At 45.9% G+C, this 21,997-nt stretch overlaps 1 protein-coding gene across 1 annotated transcript; it reads right to left on the bottom strand.

The window, feature by feature from the left end:
• Positions 1-12,566: 12,566 nt before the first annotated feature.
• LOC144930663 (uncharacterized) lies at positions 12,567-14,911 on the bottom strand. The gene is made up of 2 exons (XM_078853350.1): positions 14,045-14,911; positions 12,567-13,105 (listed from the first exon to the last, which is right to left on the bottom strand). Exons 1-2 carry the CDS (start codon positions 14,622-14,624, stop codon positions 13,089-13,091), a joined length of 597 nt encoding a protein of 198 aa, XP_078709476.1. The 5' UTR covers positions 14,625-14,911; the 3' UTR covers positions 12,567-13,088.
• Positions 14,912-21,997: the final 7,086 nt, after the last annotated feature.

Genomic DNA, 21,997 nt, shown 5'->3' with positions numbered 1-21,997 from the left:
TCCACAAAAACCCATGCTCAGCTGCTCAACTTAGCTTCACAGGGCCTTGCTTGCTACCCCATAATGCTGGCCCTGGGTTTTATATGCAGAAAACCCAGTTGTTGTGGCACTGGTGGGCCATGGAGATTTTTTAACATGTTGGGGGAGGGAAAGGAAAAGGTTGAGAACCCCTAGTTTATTCTACATATGAGCAGTGCTGACCGGAGCTGCCAGTATCCCTTTTCGACCGGGCATTCCGGTCGAAAACTGGATGCCTGGGAACCCTATTTAGGAAGGCAGCAAACCGGTCAAAGAGTTTGAGAAACACTGATCTAGTCCAACAGGTATTTCCTGTATTTATTTGTGCTACCACTAGAGGGCATTCAAAACATTAAGGCCTAAATTTTCAAAAGAGGGCTTTAGTTTTTGGGTGTCCATCTTAAGTGATAGAGGAGGGCATGATTTTAAGGGGCACTGAACAGGAACAACTCCAGCTGACATAAATGGGAGCTGCATGTGTTTGGCACCTCTAAAAATCAGGCTGAAGGCGAGCATTTTCAAAGGAGATGATTTGGAGGAACCTCAGTTTTTGGATGCCTAATCTGAGACTTCTAAAGGGGCCTGATTTTCAGAGGATAATGCTCTGCACTTTCTGAAAATCAGTCCCCTTTAAGGTATCTCCACTTGAATACCCAAAAATGGAGGCACCCACAATCCTTAGTCACTTCTAAAAATGTTGGCCCAAGTTTTAAAGTTGGACATGCAAAAAATAGTGGTCACTCTTCAAAATGTAAAAACAACTAGGAGTCTTTGTGGCACCTTAGAGACTAACAAATTTCTTTGGGCATAAGCTTTCGTGGGCTAAAACCCACTTCATCAGATGTATGGAGTGAAAAATACAGTAAGCAATATAAATATTACAGCACATGAAAAGATGGGAGTTGCCTTACCAAGTGGGGGGGCAGTGCTAATGAGGCCAATTCAATGAAGGTGGAAGTGGCCTATTCTCAACAGTTGACAAGAAGGGGTGAATATCAAGAGAGGGAAAATTACTTTTGTAGTGCTAACGAGGCCAATGCAATCAACAGTTGAAACAACAGTTTCCAACAGTTGAAAAGAAGGTGTGAGTATCTGCAGAAGGAAAATTACTTTTTGTAGTGACCCATCCACTCCCAGTCTTTATTCAGGCCTAATTTGATCCAGTTTGCAAATTAATTCCAGTTCTGCAGTTTCTCATTAAAATCTGTTTTTGAAGTTTTTTTGTTGAAGAATTGCCACTTTGAAGTCTGTTATAGAGTGTCCAGGGAGATTGAAGTGCTCTTGTACTAGTTTTTGAATGTTACAATTCATGATGTCTAATTTGTGTCCGTTTAATCTTTTGCGTAGAGACTGTCCGGTTTGGCCAATGTACTTGAAAATGTGGCCTTGCCTGCCCATATTACTAAATGACACATTATTAACAAACTCAATAGGAAACATACTGTTAAAATTTGGACTATTAAAAGTACTGGTAGCATATTTCAAGTAATCAAAGCACTTTACAAAGGAATGGTTTTAGCCCCATTTTAGAGGCAAGGAAACTGGGACACAGAGAGCTTAAGGGCTTGATTTTTCAGAGTTGTCGAGCACCTGTATCTCCTGTTGACTTCAACAGGGCAGAAGATTCTGTAACCATTATCTCTTTTGTGATTTACCCAGAGCTGCACAGTGAGCCAGTGGCAAAACTCAGGTCTCCTGATTCCCAGTACTTAGCCACCCCGTGCCCCACACACATTGTTCTGTCTCGGAGGAATTGCGCCCCATAGAAAAAGACTGTAGTGCCTGCTTTCAGATCTAAGAAAATGCACAGAAATTCCAGGGATACACACCGGTCCAGCACCATTTGTGTAGAGGCCCTGTGCCTCCATACAGCTCCTAGCAACTCCCCTTAATTCCTTAGCAGTGCCATTCCCTTGGAGCCATCCTATTAGGAACTCCAGCTGATCCTGGCTTGCGAATCTCAAGCTGTAATATCTTCCCTGGGGGATCTGGATGAGAGCCCCACTCAGTTTCTACTTGTTTCCCTCACACAGACTCCAAACCACATGGAGATAGCTTTGTGGAGTCCAAAGAGGGAGTGGGTGGAGATATAGTGTCATGGAGGTGTCTGGCATCCTTTCTGTGCAGAAATGGGGAGATCTGTGCATGGAAGATCCCATCAGTACACAGATCAGGCTCCACAACAGGATTTCCCAAAATATCTTAGAGTGGTTCTGGATCATAATATCACATACTGCCAACATCTGACAAAGACCACTGCCAAGATAAAAGCTAGGAACAATATAAGCCACAAACTAGCCTTGGGCAGCAGATGTTCATGCCTTGCGGATAGCCACCTTGGCCCTTCTCTTCTGAGCAGCTGAATATTGCACATTAGAATGGGCAGGTAGCGTATATATGAAATGTGTCAATGTTCAACATTGTAACAACCTTTATGTACTTGAAAACTGTTATCATGTCCCCACTCAGTCTTCTCTTCTCCTCTCCAGATTAAACAAACCCAATTTTTTAATCTTCCCTTATAGGTCATGTTTTCTAAACCTTTAATAATTTTTGTTTATCCACATCTTTCCTGTAATGTGGCATCCAGAACTGGACACAATACTCCAGTTGAGGCCTAATCAGCGTGGAGTAGAGCAGAAGAATTACTTCTTTTGTCTTGCTTACAACACTCCTGCTAATACATCCCAGAATGATGTTTGCTTTTTTTCCAACAGTGTTACACTGTTGATTCATATTTAGCTTGTGATCCACTATGACCCCCAGATCCCTTTCAGCAGTACTCCTTCCTAGGCAGTCATTTCCCACTTTGCATGTGTGCAATTGATTATTCCTTCCTAAGTGGAGTACTTTATATTTGTCTTTGTTGAATTTCATTCTGTTTCCTTCAGACCATGTCTCCAGTTTGTCCAGATCATTTTGAATTTTAATCCTATCCTCCAGAGCACTTGCAACCCCTCCCAGCTTGGTACTGTCCATAAGCTTCATAAGTATACTCTCTATGCCAGGGGTGGGCAAAGTTTTTGGCCTCAGGGCCACATGTGGGAATAGAAATTGTATGGCGGGCCATGAATGCTCACAAAATTGGGGTTAGGGTGTGGGATGGGGTGAGGGCTCTGGTTGGGGGTGCGGGATCTGGGGTGGGGTTGAGGAATTTGGGGTTTAGGAGAGTGCTCTGGGCTGGGACTGAGGGATTCGGAGGGTGGAAGGGGGATCAGGGCTGGGGCAGGGGCACGGGAAGGGATGCAGGCTCCGGTTGGGGGTATGAGCTCTGTGGTGGGGCTGGGGGATGAGAGGTTTGGGGTGCGGGAGGGTGCTCCGGGTTGGGATCGAGGGGTTTGGAGAGCAGGAGGGGGATCAGGACTGGGGTGTGGGGAGAGGCTCAGGGGTGCAGACTCCGAGTGGCGCTTACCTCAAGCAGCTCCTGGAAGCAGTGGCATGTCACTTCTCCGGTTCCTACGCGGAGGCACAGCTAGGCAGCTCTGCATGCTGCCCCATCTGCAGGCACTGCCCTGCAGCTCCTATTGGAGCACTGCAGGGGGCCACTGGAGCACATAGGAGCTGGAGCAGGGCCATGAGGCTGCTTCCCGGAGCCATGTGGTGTGGCCCCGGACCCAGTGCCCCGGCCGGAGCAGGGCCGAGCTGTGTGGTGCAGCCCCCCGACCCAGCGCCCCAGCTGGAGCGGGGCAAGCCCCAGACCCCGCTCCCCAGCGGAAGCTTGCGGGCTGGTCCGCGGGCTGTAGTTTGCCCTCCCCTGCTCTATACTATTATCTAAATCATTGATGAAGATATTGGAACAGAACCGGACCCAGAACCTATCCCTGTGGGACCCCACTCGATATGTCCTTCCAGGTTGACTGTGAACCACTGATAACTGCTCTCTGGGAATGGTTTTCCAAACAGTTATGCACCCACCTTATTGTAGCTCCATCTAGGTTGTATTTCCCTAGTTTTTTATGAGAAGGTCATGCGAGACACTATCAAAAGCCTTACTAAAGTTAAGATATACCACATCTCTTGCTTCCCCCCTATTCACAAGGCTTGTTACCCTGTCCAAGAAAGCTATTAGGTTGGTTTGACATGATTTGTTCTGTTACTTATCACCTTATTATCTTCCAGGTATTTGCAAATTGATTGCTTAATTATTTGCTCCATTATCTTTCCAGGTACTGAAGTTAAGCTGATGGGTCTGTAATTCCCCGGGTTGTTCTTATTTCCCTTTTTATAGATGGGCACTATATTTGCTCTTTTCCAGTCCTCTGGAATCTCTTCCATCTTCCATGACTTTTCAAAGATAATCACTAATGGCTCAGGTATCTCCTCAGTCAGCAACTTGAGTATTCTAGGATGTAATTCATCAGGCACTGGTGACTTGAAGACATCTAACTTGTCTAAGTAATTTTAACTTGTTCTTTCCCTATATTAGCCTCTGATCCTACCTCATTTTCACTGACATTAACTATGTTAGTCATCCAATTGCTGCTAACCTTTTTGGTGAAAATCGACACAGAAAAGTCATTTAACACTTCTGCCATTTCCACATTTTCTGTTATTGTTTTTCCTTCCTCATTGAGTAATGGGCCTACCTTGTCCTGGGTCTTCCTCTTGCTTCTAATGTATTTGTAGAATGTTTTCTTGTTACCTTTTATGTATCCAGCTAGTTTAATCTTGTTTTGTGCCGTGGCCTTTTTAATTTTGTCCCTACATATGGTACTTGTGTTGTTTGTTTATATTCATCCTTCGTAATTTGACCTAGTTTCCACTTTATGTAGGACTCTTCTTTGAGTTAGCTCATTGATGATCTCCTGAGTAAGCCAGGGTGATCTCTGGCCATACTTCCTATCTTTCCTAGGCAGTGAGATAATTTGCTCATACGCCCTTAATAAGGTCTCTTTGAAAAACTGCCAACTCTCTTGAACCATTTTCCCCTTAGATTTGCTTCCCATGGGATCTTACCTACCAAATCCCTGAGTTTGCTAAAGTCTGGTTTCTTGAAAGCATTATCTTTATTATCCTCCTACCATTCCTTAGAATCATGAACTCTACCATTTTGTGGTTACTTTCGTACAAGCTGCCTTTCACTTTCAAGTTCTCAACCAGCATGACAGCGTAATAATGAATCCAGATTTGCCTATCTATGAAGATCTCCAACACCCCCTCACTCACACCAAAATGCCACCTTAAGTCCAGAAACCCTTTCTGATTGGCAGCCAAAGTTCTAAAAACCTTGGTACTGTTACCAAAAGACAAGTGCCAGAGGCTGTGGGAAAATAGTGGGGTCAAGAATCAAGACCTATTTATGGATCCTACAAACCAACCACCTGACTTCACCATCCCATATAAGATATGGATCACAGTGAACTGCATCAGAACCTCACCTGGGCATTGCAATTATCTACTGCATAAATGGAAAATGAAGGGCAGCCCAAATATGTGAATGTGGATAAGATATCCAAACCATAGAACATCTAATGAACCACTGCCCTTTAAGATCCTTCTCCGGAGGGACAGCTTTGATTCATTCCATGTCACCACAGAATCATAGGATTAGACGGGAACGCAAGGGTCATCTAGTCTAACCTCCTGCCAAGATGCAGGATTTGTCGTATCTAAACCATCCAAGACAGATGGCTATCCAGCCTTCTTTTGAAAACCTCCCTAGGCAGTCTGTTCCATTGTCCTACTGTTCTTACAGTTAGGAAGTTTTTTCTGAGATTTAATCTAAAGTGGCTGAATTGAAATGGAAATAGAGTGGATGGCAGAACTGGATGCCAATCTTTAATGTTGTTTTTCAAGTTGCTGTACAAAAAAAGAAAACTAGTGAATAAGTGCTACTCAGTGTGACTAAAGCCTTGTTTTATAATGGAGGTTTTCACCAGTTACAGTCACTAGTGGCAGGGTATCGCTGTAGCTGGACCAGTGCAGACTCCTAATGTAGACAAACAAAACCATTATTTGTACTAGTGGAGTTCATGCTGGTTTCAAGCAGAGGTAAAGTCCACTGGTGCAAATAGTGATTTTGCCTATGTTGGGGGTTGAGAGGGTGCATCTCCACCAGTCCATGCTCACCAGTGGTGGCAACCTTGGCACATGCCCAGTAGGCGAAAGATTGCCAAATTGAGCCTGACTAAGGATCTCAGGATTTGGACTACGGAGTTTTGCCTGAGTACAACTGTAGGAGTAGGTCAAAATATATTCATTGATATATACAGCATAAGAGAAGGGATGTGTGTCAGATTCAACATTCAGTGAGCTAGACATTACCAGGTTATAAGGGGGACTTTAACTACGCAAACATCTGTTGGAAAAGTTATATAGTGAAACACAAAATGTCCACTATGTTGTTGGAATGTACTGGGGACAACTTCTTATTTCAGAAAGTGGAGGAAGTAACAAGAGGGATAGCCATTTTAGACTTGATTTTGACTAACAGGGAAGAATTGGTTGTGAATCTTAAGGTTGAAGACAATTTGAATGAAAGTGATCATGAAATGATAGATGTAATGATTTTAAAGAAAGGGAAGAGTGAGAACAGCAGAATAAGGACAATGGACTTCTAAAAAGCAGATAGGAAGTATAGTAAGAGGCCAGTATGGCAAGAGTTCTTCAATTACCTGAATATCAAAAATGAATCCTACTGTAGTGGTCCTTCACTCTCCAGTGGGGAGGGAGACCACTCTGCCTCATTGTAGGGGTGGTAGTCTTCAGGCTAGGTCCACCCCGGCGGGCCGAGCCATATGCAGTCTGTGATTCGGGGTCCGTCTAGAAGAACTAATCACACAACAATAGTCTGGCTGCTGTCCCAACCCTTGGGTTAGCCTTCAGCTGCTCAGCTGGGGCTGACACCAATTAACGGTCTGAGGCCCCCACCCTTGGGGAGGGGCCAGGCTAGAAGCAGGCTATAGCCTATGCCTCCGGGCCAAGGCAGCCAGCAGTTATACACTGTCACAGTCAATAGCCCTAGCTCTTTGGGCCGGGCAGAGCAGGGAGAAGGCTTTAGCCTAAGCTTGGGGCTCAGGCAGCCAGCAAACAAACAATCAATAAGTTCTAGCCCTCTGGGAGAGGCAGAGCAGGGAGTAGGCTTTAGCCTAAACTTTGGGGCTCAGGTAGCTAGCAAACACATACAGTCTCAGGGTTCAAGTAGGGGTGAGCGCACACATAGCATAGGGGGCTTCAAATGGATTGCACACCCAGCAGGCTGTGTAGGGTACTGATGGGGTGTTCAGGGAGTACAGGTCTCCTGGCCTAAGGTAGGGAGTCAGCCACCCCAGGGTTTGGGCTACCAGGGGGATGCAGGCCCTCCCTACTCCACCGCATGCCAGCCCAGGGCCCTAGCAGTGGCAGAGAAGTCTGCCACTGGGTCGGCAGGGATCCAGCCATAACACGCCAACCTAGAAGCAGTCAGCCCTGTAGCCAGCCAGTCGTCAGCTGTCTCTGGGCTACTTTCTACTTCCCCAGGGTTGGTACCTTGGTATCCCCCAGTCCTCGGGCTCCTCTGGGTAGACAGCCGATGGTAGTCCCAGCAACTCCTCATCTGGGTCTGTCTCCTCCAGGGTTAGGGTGCGGCAGAACGTAGATTCAGCTCCTGGACGCCACAGCAAGGCAGAGGCGTCCATCTCCTCTGCTGGCTCCCGTACAACTGAGTTGCAGGGCCCTCCCTTTATACTTTCTGCCCTGCCCCAGTACTTCTGGCGAGGAGGGCGGGGCAGGTTCGGCTCCACCCACCAAGGGGAGTGTAGTGGTCCCTCACGCTCTAGTCTGGAGGGAGGCCACTCTGCCTCACTACACCTATAAAAAGTGAAACATGGACAAAGTGCTAAAATTGAGTACAAAAGAATTGCACAAGCAAGTAGGAACAAAATCAGAAAGGCTGAGACAGAAAATGAGTTATAACTACAAAGGGATATAAAAGGCACTATGAAGAGATTCTTTAAATACATTAGGAGCAAAAGAAAGACAAAGGAACATGTAAGAGGTAACAACAGACAACACCAAGAAGGCTGAAGTGTTTAATAGCTATTTTGCTTCAGGTTTCAGAGTGGTAGCCGTGTTAGTCTGTATCAGCAAAAACAACGAGGAATCCTTGTGGCACCTTAGAGACTAAGCTTATGCCCAAATAAATTTGTTAGACTCTAAGGTGCCACAAGGACACCTTGTAATTTTGCTGTAGTCTTCTCTAAAAAAGTTAATTGTGACCTGGTGCTTAACACAATTAATGTTAACAACAAGGGGAAAAGAACATAAGCCAGAATAGGGAAATAATAGGTTAAAGAATATTTAGCTGTATTCTACTTAGCAATACTTGATTAAATTCATCCTAGGATACTAAAGGAACGAGCTGAAGCAATCGTGGAACCATTTGTGATTATCTTCAAGAACTCATGGAGGATGGGTGTGATCCCAGAGGACTGGAGACCGGCAAACATAGTACTTACCTTTAAAAAGGGGAACAAAGAGGACCCCTGGAAATATAGATTAGTCAGCCTAATTTTAATACCTGGAAAGATACTGGAGCAAATTATTAAACAATCAGTTTGCAAGCATCTAGAGGATAATAGTGTGATAAATAATAGTCATCATGGATTTATGAAGAAATTATGCCAAACCAACCTAATTTACTTCTTTGACAGAGTTACTAGCCTAGTGGATAGTGGATAAATCAGTAGACATGATTTATCTTGATTTTAGTGAAGCTTTTGACATTGTCCTACATACGGTCTTATAAATTAATGAGGGAAAAGAGGTCTAGATGAAATTACTGTAAGGTAAGCACACAATTGGTTGAGAAAATATACTTAAAGAATAGTTGTCAATGGTTTGCTGTCAAACTGGGAGAGCATATTATAAAATTTTCAGATGACACCAATCTAGGATGGATTGCAAGCCCTTTGGAGGACAGGATTAGCATTCAAAACAATGCTGACAAATTGGAGAATTGTTCTGAAATCAACAGGATGAAATTTAATAAAGACAAGTGTGAAGTCCTTCACTTAGGAAGGAAAAGACAAATGCACAACCACAAAATGGGGAATAAGTAGTACTATTGAAAAAGGTCTGCAGGTTACAGTAGATCACAAATTGAGTATGAGCCAACTTAATGCAGTTGTGAAAACGGATAAGATTATTCTGGGGTGTATTAACAAGAATGTGCCACCTAAGACACGGGAGGTAATTGACTTGCTCTATTTGGCACTGGTGAGACCTCAGCTGGAGTACTGTGTCCAATTCTGGGCTCCATACATCAGGAAAGATGTGAATAAATTGGAGAGAGTCCTGAGGAGAGTTACAAAAATGATAAAAGGTTTAGAAAACCTGATCTATGTGAAAGGTTAAAAAATGTGGCTTATTTAGATTTCAGAACAGAAGACTGAGAAAGGATCTGATAGCTTTCAGGTATGATGATAAGGGATGTAATAAAGAGGGTGGTGATGGATTGTTCTCCATGTTCACTAGAGGTAGGACAAGAAGTAATCAGCTCAATCTGCAGCAAGGGAGATTTAGGTTGGATATTTGGAAATACTTTCAAACTAGGTGGCTATTTAAGTACTGGAATAGGCTTCCAGAGGAGGCTGTGGAATCCCCATCATTGGAGGATTTAAGAACAGGTTAGACAAACACCTGTCAGGGATGGTTTGGTCTTAAGTATATTTGGTCTTGCCTCAGCACAAGGAGATGAACTAGATAACCTCCTGAGGTCCCTTTCAAACCTACATTTCTATGATTCTACATTTGTTGGTAAGCATTCTGTGTATCCAAATGCTGGTGGGCTGCAGGAAAAATCAATTGCTGGCATTCCACAAAGGTTCACTCCAAATGGAAAGTGTGACCATTTTTTGCCTCAAAGGCCTGAAGGATGCTTGTTTTTAAAGTAATTTTCTCTTCCCCCTTCCCTTTAGGTCTGGCCTGCACACATCTTTTGTACATGAACAACTTTTTTAGTTAGGAGTGTAATTTTTTTCAACCAAAATAGTTATCCCAGTACCACTCTTAGTGTGGATGCAGTTATATGGCATAAAGGTGACATACAAGTATAGCTTATTCCCCTTTCCATGGGGAAATAAGCTATACCAGCATAAGAGTGTGTCTACACTACGAAATTAGGTCGAATTTATAGAAGTCAGTTTTGTAGAAAGCGTTTTTATACAGTCGATTGTGTGTGTCCCCACACAAATGCTCTAAGTGCATTTAGTTGGCAGAGTGCGTCCACAATATCAAGGCAACCGTAGCTATCCCACAGTTCCCACAGTCTCCGCCGCCCATTTGAATTCTGGGTAGAAATCCCAATGCCTGATGGGGCAAAAACATTTTTGCGGGTGGTTCTGGGTACATATCGTCAGGCTCCCCCTTCCCTCCCTCCCTCCATGAAAGCAACGGCAGACAATCATTTCGCGCCTTTTTTCCTGGGTTACCCATGCAGATGCCATACCACGGCAAGCATGGAGCCCGCTCAGCTCACCATCACTGTATGTCTCCTGGATGCTGGCAGATGCAGTACTGCATTGCTACACAGCAGCAGCTCATTGCCTTTTGGCAGCAGACGGTGCAGTATGACTGGTAGCCATCGTCGCCCATACTCCTGCGTCCTCTTTTAGCCGACCTTGGTGAGGTCGGTCAGGGGCTCCTGGGCAGACATGGGAGTGACTCAGCCAGGTCATTTCCCTTTTAAGTTTCATCTCATGGCGATTCAGTCCTGCCGGCATTCGTACTGCACCGTCTTCTGCCGAGCACCCAGGAGATAACAATGGCTAGTCATACTGCACTGTCTGCTGCCAGCAAGATGTATAAAATTAGATGAAGTGGCTCAAAACAAGAAATAGACCAGATTTGTTTTGTATTCATTTTCTCCGCCCTTCCTCCGTGAAATCAACAGCCTGCTAAACCCAGGGTTTTGAGTTCTATCCTTGAGGGGGCCATTCTGTTTCTCCTTGATGCAAAGCCACCCCCGTATTGATTTTAATTCCCTGTAAGCCAACCCTGTAAGCCATGTTGTCAGTCGCCCCTCCCTCCTTCAGAGCAACGGCAGACAATTGTTTAGCGCCTTTTTTCAGTGCAGACGCCACAGCACTGGGAACATGGAGCCCGCTCAGATCACTGAAGAAATTATGAGCACTATAAACACCACGTGCATTATCCAGCAGGATATGCAGAACCATAACCTGCAAGAAAAGCGAAACCAGGTGAGGAGAAGGTGACTGCAGTGCAGTGATGAGAGTGATGAGGACATGGACATAGACTTCTCACAAAGTACGGGCCCCTGCAGTGTGCACATTCTGGTGTCAGTTGGGCAGGTTCATGGCGTGGAACACCGATTCTGGGCCCGGGAAACAACCACAGACTGGTGGGACCGCATAGTGTTGCAGATCTGGGACGATTCCCAGTGGTTGCGAAACTTTCGCATGCGTAAGGGCACTTTCATGGAACTTTGTGACTTGCTTTCCCCTGCCCTGAAGCGCAAGAAATACCAAGATGAGAGCAGCCCTCACAGTTGAGATGCGAGTCGCGATAGCCCTGTGGAAGCTTGCAATGCCAGACAGCTACCAGTCAGTCGGGAATCAATTTGGAGTGGGCAAATCTACTGCGGGGGCTGCTGTGATGCAAGTAGCCAACGCAATCAAAGATCTGCTGCTATCAAGGGTAGTGACCCTGGGAAATGTGCAAGTCATAGTGGATGGCTTTGCTGCAATGGGATTCCCTAACTGTGGTGGGGCCATAGACGGAACCCATATCCCTATCTTGGCACCGGAGCACCAAGGTAGCGAGTACATAAACCGAAAGGGGTACTTTTCAGTGGTGCTGCAAGCACTGGTGGATCACAAGGGATGTTTCACCAACATCAATGTGGGATGGCTGGGAAAGGTTCATGACGCTCGCATCTTCAGGAACTCTGGTCTGTTTCAACAGCTGCAGCAAGGGACTTACTTTCCAGACCAGAAAATAACGGTTGGGGATGTTGAAATGCCAATAGTTATCCTTGGGGACTCAGCCTACCCCTTAATGCCCTGGATCCTGAAGCCATACACAGGCAGCCTGGACAGTAGTCAGGAGTTGTTCAACTATAGGCTGAGCAAGTGCAGAATGGTGGTAGAATGTGCATTTGGGCATTTAAAAGCGCACTGGCGCAGTTTACTGAGTCGTTTAGACCTCAGCAAAACCAATATTCCCACTGTTATTACTGCTTGCTGTGCGCTCCACAATACCTGTGAGAGTAAGGGGGAGACGTTTATGGTGGGGTGGGAGGTTGAGGCAAATCACCTGGCCACTGATTATGCGCAGCCAGACACCAGAGCGGTTAGAAGAGTACAAGAGGGCACAGAGCGCATCAGAGAAGCTTTGAAAACCAGTTTCAGGAATGGCCAGGCTATGGTGTGAAAGTTCTGTTTGTTTCTCCTTGATGGAAACCCCCCCCCCTCCCCCCGGGTTCCATCTACTTTCCTGTAAGCTAAGCACCCTCCCCTCCCCACTTCGATCACCGCTTGAAGAGGCAATAAAGTCATTGTTGCTTCACATTCATGCATTCTTTATTTATTCATCACACAAATAGGGGGATAACTGCCAAGGTAGCCCGGGAGGGGTGGTGGAGGAAGGAAGCACCGGGTGAGGGATGGAGGAGGGAAGGACAAGGCCACACAGCACTTTAAAACTTTAAAACTTATTGAATGCCAGCCTTCTGTTGCTTGGGCAATCCTCTGGGGTGGAGTGGCTAGGTGGCCAGCGCCCCTCCCACATTCTTGGGTGTCTGGGTGAGGAGGCTATGGGAACTTGGGGAGGAGGATGGTTGGTTACACAGGGACTGTAGTGGCGGTCTGTGGTCCTGCTGCCTTTCCTGCAGCTCAACCATATGCTGGAGCATATGAGTTTGATCCTCCAGCAGCCTGAGCATTGACTCCTGCCTTCTTTCACCAAGCTGATGCCACCTACCATCTTCAGCCCGCCACCTCTCCTCATGGTCATATTGTGTTTTCCTGCACTCTGAGATTGTCTGCCTCCACGTATTTTGCTGTGCTCTGTCAGTGTGGGAGGACAGCATGAGGTCAGAGAACATTTCATCGCGAGTGCGTTTTTTTTGCCTTCTAATCTTCGCTAGCCTCTGGGAAGGAGAAACGTATGCAGGTGGAGGAAAAAAAAAGGGAGAGTGGTAGTTAAAAAGACACATTTTATAGAACAATGGGTACACTCTTTCACGGTAAACCTTGCTGTTAACATTACATAGCACATGTGCTTTCATTACAAGATTGCATTTTGCCTCTTATTGCGGGTATGCCAGTTTGGTGTGAGAGATCACTCACACATGGCTGGGCAACAGAATTTGGCTTGCAGGCAGCCATGGTAAGCCACAGTCTTTTGGCTTCTTTAACCTTCATAACATGTGGGAATGGTTTCAAACAGCAGTGCCCTCATTTCCCATACGAAGTAGCCATGGGGTTGGCCATTTAAAATGGGTTGGCAATGTAAGAGGAGGGGCTGCTATTTCCCGGTTAACGTGCATCAGAAACCCAATCAACCACTCTGCCCCCCCCCACACCGAATTCTCTGGGATGATGGCTTCACCCCTCCCCCCACCACGTGGCTAACACTGGGGAAGATTTCTGTTCAGCCACAGGCAAACAGCCCAGCAGGAACAGGCACCTCTGAATGTCCGCTTACTAAAACCACCCTATTTCAACCAGGTATCCATGAATGATCTCACTCTCCTGAGGCTAACACAGACAGATAAAGAACAGATGTTGTTTGAATGCCGGCAAACACCGGGACCATGTTCTGCAATGATTCCCGACGATGTGCTACTGGTAAAGTGTCCTACCATGGAGGACAGAATAAGGCTGCCCTCCCCAGAAACCTTTTGCAAAGGCTTTGGGAGTACATCCAGGAGAGCTTTATGGAGATGTCCCTGGAGGATTTCCGCTCCATCCCCAGACATGTTAACAGACTTTTCCAGTATCTGTACTGGCCGCAAATGCCAGGACAAATTAATCATTAAACACACTTGCTTTTAAACCATATATAATATTTACAAAGGTACACTCACCAGAGGTCCCTTCTTCGCCTTCAGGGTCTGGGAGCCTGCCTTGGGTGGGTTTGAGGGGTACTGGCTCCAGGTCCAGGGTGATAAACAGATCCTGGCTGTTGGGGAAACCGGTTTCTCCACTTCCTTGCTGTGAGCTATCTACAACCTCCTCCTCCTCCTCATCTTCCTCACCCCCAAAACCCACTTCCGTGTTGCCTCCCACTCCTTGGACGGAGTCAAAGCACAGGGTTCGGGTAGTGGTGGCTGCACCCCCTAGAATGGCATGCAGCTCATCATAGAAGTGGCATGTCTGGGGCTCTGAACTGGAGTGGCCATTTCCCTCTCTGTTTTTTTGGTAGGCTTGCCTGAGCTCCTTAATTTTCAAGTGGCACTGCTGCAGGTCCCTGTTATAGTCTCTGTACTTCATGCCATTGGAGATTTTTTCAAATATTTTGGCATTTTGTCTTTTCGAACGGAGTTCTGCCAGCACAGATTTGTCTCCCCATACAGCTATCAGATCCCGTACCTCCCGTTCAGTCCATGCTGGAGCTCTTCGGCGATTCTGGGACTTCATGGTTTCCTGTATTGATGGGCTCTGCATGGTGACTGTGCAGGTGAGCTCGCCACGCTGGCCAAACAGGAAATAAGATTCAAAAGTTCGCGGGCCTTTTCCTGTCTACCTGGTCAGTTCGTCTGAGTTGAGAGCGCTGTCCAGAGCGGTCACAGCTGAGCACTCTGGGATAGCTCATGGAGGCCAACACCGTCGAATTGCGTCCACAGTACCCCAAATTCGACCAGGTAAGGCCGATTTCAGCGCTAATCCCCTCGTCGGGGGTGGAGTAAAGAAATCGATTTTAAGAGCCCTTTAAGTTGAAAAAAAGGGCTTCGTCGTGTGGACAGGTGCAGGCTTAAATCGAGGTAACACTGCTAAATTCGACCTAAACTCGTAGTGTAGACCAGGCTTAAGGATTGTATAAGTATATATGCATCCACAGTATGGGGTTGAACGGCATTAATTATACTGGTGTAGTGAAAGCAATCTAACTTTCATGTGTAGACAAGGCCCTAGAAATATTAGGAATGTGAAGTCTTGTCTTCTCTTTTTGTTGGAGTACTTCTTATAGATGACTCAGAAATGAGGATTGAGAGAATTCTCAGCCCTTAATTTATGAGAAGTTGTTGAATCCTTAACAAAGAGAGCTTTTTTCACAAATGTTTTGTTGTAACACCTATTTAATTAAAAGAAAAGAGTTTTAAGAATATTTTCTCCTCAGATAATCAGATTTTATTTCCTAAGCATCTGTAATATCCAAATCCCAACAAGTACTCCAATAATTCTCCAGCTGTCCAAAGAATCTTCCAGGATAGACAAGAATTGAAATTTTAATGAAAAGCCAAAGGGGGAAAAAAGTACACAAAAAGAACACGAGCTCAGTGTTTTATATTACCTTTTGACTGTTATTTTACTTAAATAGAATAATATAAACAAAAAGCTTTAAACTGTAGAAACTATGTAATGTGGAGATTACCAGAAGTTATGGTAATGTGCTGCATTTATCAAAACAATAATATTAATAAATTTTCAACATAGCAAGTATTTCTGCAGAAATATTATGTTTTGTCTTTAGTCACTATTGATCCTAGTTATTACTTATAGCAATGTTATGGATATAGGGTTGAGTTCTGTAAACATAACTTCACTGGGACTATTCACATCAGCGAAGTTACTCATGTGCATAGTGTTTCCAGGATCAAGCTCAAAAACAGCAGTGACATTACATAGTAAATTTCACTTTATAATAGCGAGAAGTCTATAATATGTGAACAGATTTATATAATCTAATCTCAAATCATAAAAAAGAATTGTAAACAGAAAAGAAGGAGTGCAAGGACAATTATTGGGACATGTGCAGTTGTACATCCAAAAGTCATAAATTATTGCAACATATAACTCATTCTTAAAATTACTGGTTCTACTTATCAACAGGGAGGAGATTTTTCCAGTGCACTTAATTCACTGAAGGCCCATGCAGCATTTTGATAAATGCCAGGTTTGCACTATAAGCTTTTAGGTTCTTAATTTTAAGTTTGAATACACAGAGTAAGCAAACTCATATAAATCCAGGTTTCAAACAGATTAATACAAGGCAGAATATAAAAATCAAAAAGTAAAATACCATCAATCTAGTAGTAATGGTGTGGGTATAGCACAAGATGGTAAATTCATCCATCATCCTCACTTTAAATAGCCTTAATCACTGAGGAAATAAGTTTGGTGGAATGCATGAACAATTCTCACAGTATTAGACAGTAACAACAGTGTCAGTACTCTGTACCCTGTGACTGTAATTGAGTAAGAAGACTCAGTACCAACCCTTCTAGAGTTTTAACCTGGTTACAGAGACACTATTAGGAAATGACTAGTGATTACATGACACCTTTTTGCCATGTTGTAACCAGGTCAGGAGCCAACCATACTTGGTTATAGCTCTAGTGTAAATGTGATCAGAGTTATTCTCCATTAGTATAAGTTATCAGTTTAAATAGCCTTAAAACCAGTAGTTACAGATAGAAATGTGATGAAAAGAAACCTTCAAGGAATGTAGATGCTTGGGAAGTAAGCACACAACATTCATTAACATCAGTGGGAGCTGTGTGCCTAAAATCTATTAAATTCTGAAAATGTAAGGAGCAGTGATAGAATAATTCTTTCTGTGGCCCTTATTAAAGAAATCACAATAGTGCCAGGAGGGCCTGTTTAGGATTAAGTCCTTGCTGTGCTAGGCGCTGTACAAACTCAACAACAGACACAAATATTGTCCTCTAGGCTACTCTGTTAAAAGGCAAAAAGTAAAGAACTTGTCTCCATTCACAGCTGTAGTTCTGCCCAGAGGACTAGTTAATTAAGCAAATGGACAAAATTTTAAGTATAGATGAGAATGTGCTAGACACGGGACGTGATTCTAGAGCTGCTGCCTATGTGTGACTCCTATGGAAGTCAATAGGTGTTAAAATAGAACAGCAAAATCAGGAACTCAAAATCCAAGTGATCAGAGAGCCATTCAAGGACCATACTGAAACACAACTGAGCCAAACTGAAACAAAAACAAACATTTTATGAAAATCACCTGTGTATCTTTTCCTTTTGTCAACTGAAGGATATTGTTATTTATACTATATCAAAACTGGGCATACTGTTTTACAGTCTAGTAAAACACAATCGACCAAATGCAGTGGTACACACGCAGTTGGAGCATACTAGTAAACCTGGCTCACTGTCTCTGCTAAAATAGCTTAAAATAGAAGTTAAATAAAAAATTACAGCAATAAGTTGCCTTGATTATTAATGTATGCATCATCAGAATTACATAAGATATTTTTGGTTTGTAGGCATTGTGGAAGAAAAATGTTTTAAGAAGGATGGCCGCAAAATAAGATGTTGCTCACATCATTTATGTAAATCTTCATAATATGTTTGTTCCTCTCCTTTCTTATATACCTTGATCAGCAGTGAAATAATTAAAAATGTTGACATTTAAATTATCGTTACTGGGCATCTGAGGGTTTGTCTTCACAGCAATAGTTAGAGCTAGTTACACTTAAAATGTGTAGGTAATCCACCTCCCCAAGAGGCGGTAGCTAGGACAACGGGAGAATTCTAGACCTAGTGCTGTCTAAACTGGGGGTTAGGTTGATTTTAACTGCATCAATCTGGGACGTGGATTTTTCACACCCCTAAGTGATGTAGTTATGATGACCTAATTTCCTAGTGTTGACCAGATTTTAGCTTGAGTTAGGGCACTGGTTCTTAACCAGAGGTACATGTATCCCTGGGGGTACACAGAGGTCTTCCAGGGGGTACATCAACTCCTCTAGATATTTGCCTAGTTTTACTATAGGCTACATAAAAAGCAGTAGCAAAGTCAGTACAAACTAAAGTATCATGTAGGCAATGACTTGTTTATACTGCTATAGATACTATAGACTGAAATATAAGTACAATATTTATAATCCAGTTGATTTATTTTATAATTATATGGTAAAAATGAGAAAGTCAGCAGTTTTTCAGAAATAGTGTGCTGTGACACTTTTGTATTTTTATGGCTGATTTTGTAAGCAAGTAGTTTCTAAGTGAGGTGAAACTTGGGGATACTCAAGACAAACCAGACTCCTGAAAGGGGTACAGTAGTCTGGAAAGGTTGAGAGCTACTGAGTTAGGGAAAAGCAACATTTTAAAAGCTACAGCAGTGCAGTTGCACTACTGCAGCATGTCAGTGTAGACCAGGGATGGGGAACCATTTTTCTATCAAGGGCCATTGATCCACAGAAAAAAATCAATCATGGGCCACACACAGCCCCACGGGGGGAGGCAGAGGCTTGGGGCTTCCACCCACAGTGGCGTGAGACAGCACTTGTGGCTCAAGCCCCGTGAGGGGGCGCGGAGCCTCAGGGCTTCCCCTAGGCTCCCGGGTGGGGTTGGGGTGCAGGAGGGGGTGAAGGTTCTGGCTGGGGGTGCAGGCTCTGGGGTGGGGCTGGGGATGAGGAGTTTGGGGTGCGGCGGGGGGGGCCTCCGGGCTAGGGCCAAGGGGTTTGGAGTGTGGGAGGGGGTTCCGACCTGGGGCAGGGGGTTGGGGTGCTGGCTTTGGAAGGGAGTTAGGGTGCTGGAGAGGGTTCCGACCTGGGGCAGGGGGTTGGGGTGCAGGTGCGAGCTCTGGGAAGGAGTTAGGGTGCAGGAAGGGGGGTTTCAAACTGGGGCAGGGGATTGGGGTTCAGGTAGGGATGTGGGGTCTGGGAGGGAGTTTGGGTGTGGGAGGGGACTCAGGGCTAGGGGTTGAGGTGCAGGTGGGGGTGTGGGGTCTGGGAGGGAGTTTGGATACGGCAGGGGGTTCTAATCTGGGGCAGCGGGGTTGGAGTGCGGGCTCCAGCCAGGTGGCGCTTACCTGAGGCAGCTCCCAGTCAGGGGCGCTGTGGGGCTAAGGCAGGCTTCCTGCCTGCCCTAGCCCCGCGCTGTTCCCGGAAACAGCCGGCATGTCCGCCTCCTAGGTGAAGGGGCGACCAGGGGAGTCTGCGCAGCGTGTGCTGGCCAGGCCCACAGGCGCCGCCCCCGCAGTTCCCACTGACTGCAGTTCCCAGCCAATGGAAGCTGCGGAGCCAGCACTGGGGCAGCACGCGGAGCTTCCCTGATCACCCCTCCGCTCGGGAGCTGTGTGGGTGGGGGGCACTGAGGCTCGGGGCTTCTGGCCTGCAGTGTGGAGATTTGCTGTGGGCTGGATTAAATTAAGTAGCGGGCCAGATCTGGCCCATGGGCCAGAGGTTCCCCACCTCTGACACTACCCAACACCAACAGGAAGGATTCTTCCATCAGCGTAGGTAATCCACCTCCCTGAGAGGCAGTAGCTAAAATGATGGAAGAATTCATCTGACCACCTTGTACTGTGTACACCAGGGTGAGATCGGTATAGCTACACCTCTCAGGGCTATGCAGTTGGATTTTTCACCTGAGAGACATAGCTATACTGATGTAAATTCTTAGGCTTTGTCTACACTGGCAAGTTTCTGCGCAGTAAAGCAGCTCTCTGCTGTGTAACTGCCAATGTGTATACACTCCCAAGCCACTTAGCGTGCAGAAACTGTGCAGTTGCAGCACTATAAAAAAAACACCCTGAGAACAGGCATACAGCTTTCTGCACTGGGGCTACAGCGCCGTGGTGCCAGTGTAGAAACCCTGGTCAATTACAGCGCTGAAATTGGCCTCTGGGAGGTGTCCCACAATTCCTGTTCTCGCCTCTCTGGTCGTCAGTTTGAACTCTACTGCCCTGCCCTCAGGTGAACAATTGTGAGCTCCACCCCTCCATCCATCAGCATTTGGGAAGAGGAAGCTGTCCAGTCCCAGCTGCGCTCCAGCCATAGGAATTATACCTACGGGCAGCTTTCACAATGCATGACAGAAAGAGGCCATGACCAGGACACACTGCAGTGCAGGGTCAAAGTGAAGGAGCTGCAGAATGCCTACCACAAGGCATGGGAAGCAAACCACCGCTTCGGTGCTGCGCCCACAAGCTGCTGGTTCTACAAAGAGCTGGACGCGATACTCGGTGGCAACCCCACCTCCACTCTGAAGGCCACTGTGGATACTTCGGTGGCTTGTGTTCCAGTCAAGAGTGGTCCGAGCCAGGAGGAGGAAATCTTGGATGAGGATGTGGAGGGGGACCCAGAGGCAGAGGATGATTCGGAGGTCAGAGATGCATGCAGCCAGGAGCTCTTCTCTACCCTGGAGGAGGCTAGCTAATCACGGCTGTCGGAGCTTGGCAAAGCGCAAACAGGAGAGGAGTCCCTGGTAAGTGGCTTTGATTTTGGAAATTGCTGAAGTGAGTTATTGGGGGCAGGAGGGTTGCAGAAAGCAGGCTTGTTTCTCAATGATGCGTGTACCACCACATGCCTAATTTGAACAGCGGAACAGGGTGTTGATTGACTCCCTCACTTCACGAGAATCTGCTTAAGAGATCTCCATGAAACTCTCATGGGCAATTCGCTGCTGCAGGTTCTTTGGCAGAGCTGCTTTGTTTCTTGCCCCATTAAGGGTAACTTTCCCGCACCACTCTACTGTCACTGGACAGGGGGACCATTGCTGCACACAAGTGAGCCGCATAAGGGCCAGGACGGAAACTGCAGTCTTGAAGAAGACCCTCCCTTGATTCCCTGCTCACCCTCAGCAGCGAGATATCTTCCATAATGAACAGCCTGTGGAAAATGTGGGGACAGTAATGATTATAAGGCCCCCCACTACAGTGCTGGCTGTCCCCAAGAGCCACGTGCCCAGTGTACAGTACGGTCCTGGAACACTGATTTCCCCTGCCCCTGTGGTTACTCACCATTTTGGGGGTCTTGTGGCTCATGTGTGCTTGCCTGGGGTCAGCCAGTTAGTGACAGGTATGTGAATAGTGGCTGTGTTTAAAATCACTGAATCAGTGGTCTGTGTGTTGCAAACAATACTGCTTCTGTAATATGTTTCATTTTGGCTTCACAGAGATGACCTTGGGAGCCCAGCCTCCCTCTTTGTTATCACCGGCTGAATGGCTGCGCAGAATTAGAAAGCAGCCACAAAAAACTAAAGAGGACTTTCTGCGTAATGTCATGATACACTCCATGGCCGAAAAACAAGAATTGAAGGAGTGGCAGGACACCGAGAAGAGGGACTGAAAGGAGAATTCAGCGTGCCAGAACAAAGCCACAGAGCGGCTCTTAAACCTTATGGAGCGCCAAGCAGACATGCTCCAGGCGCTACTAGCACTGCAAACCTAGCAGCTCTGCGCCCACCCACCCCTGCAGCTGCTGTCACAAAACTCTTTCCCATGAGCCCCCCAGACACTGTTAAAACACTCCTATCAATCCCCTGCCTCCAGTCTGTGCCAGCTGCATTCCACTCCTACCCTATCACAGTCCAGCCCTGCAGACTCCCCGTACCCACTGCACTCAACACCCATCCCTCTGCAGTTTAGCCCTGCTGAAGTACAGTACCCCCTGCACTGTACTCCAAACGACAAGATTGCATATGTTACCTGTACCTACACAAATCTTTAACTGTCCCAGGACCCCACCTACTTCTGGGACCCTCCCTTCCCCCATCACCCACAATGCTGATTTGTTTTTTTGTTTGTCTCTCTCCTCTGGTTGTTTTTTAATAAAAAAATTGTTTTTGTTCAAAAGCAATCTTTATTCCATTAATTGAAAGCAAACAGAGTCCTGCAAAAAACAGGCAATTTTCTTAAACCTTCACAGTGCATCGTCTGCACCAATCACAATTACTTTCTAGCATTACAAGCACTGCACTCCCAAGCATAGCAACAAATATTAGTGACTTTCAGCTTCAAATTGCTACCTCAAGGCATCCCTGATCCTTATGGTCCCACGCTGCACCCCTCTAATAGCCCTGGTCTCTGGCTGTTCAAATTCAGCCTCCAGGTGCTGAGCCTC

This window comes from Lepidochelys kempii, chromosome 6 (assembly GCF_965140285.1).
Source record: "Lepidochelys kempii isolate rLepKem1 chromosome 6, rLepKem1.hap1, whole genome shotgun sequence".
Classification (NCBI taxonomy): Eukaryota; Metazoa; Chordata; order Testudines; family Cheloniidae; genus Lepidochelys; species Lepidochelys kempii.
This window is presented reverse-complemented; position numbering and strand designations above follow the sequence as displayed.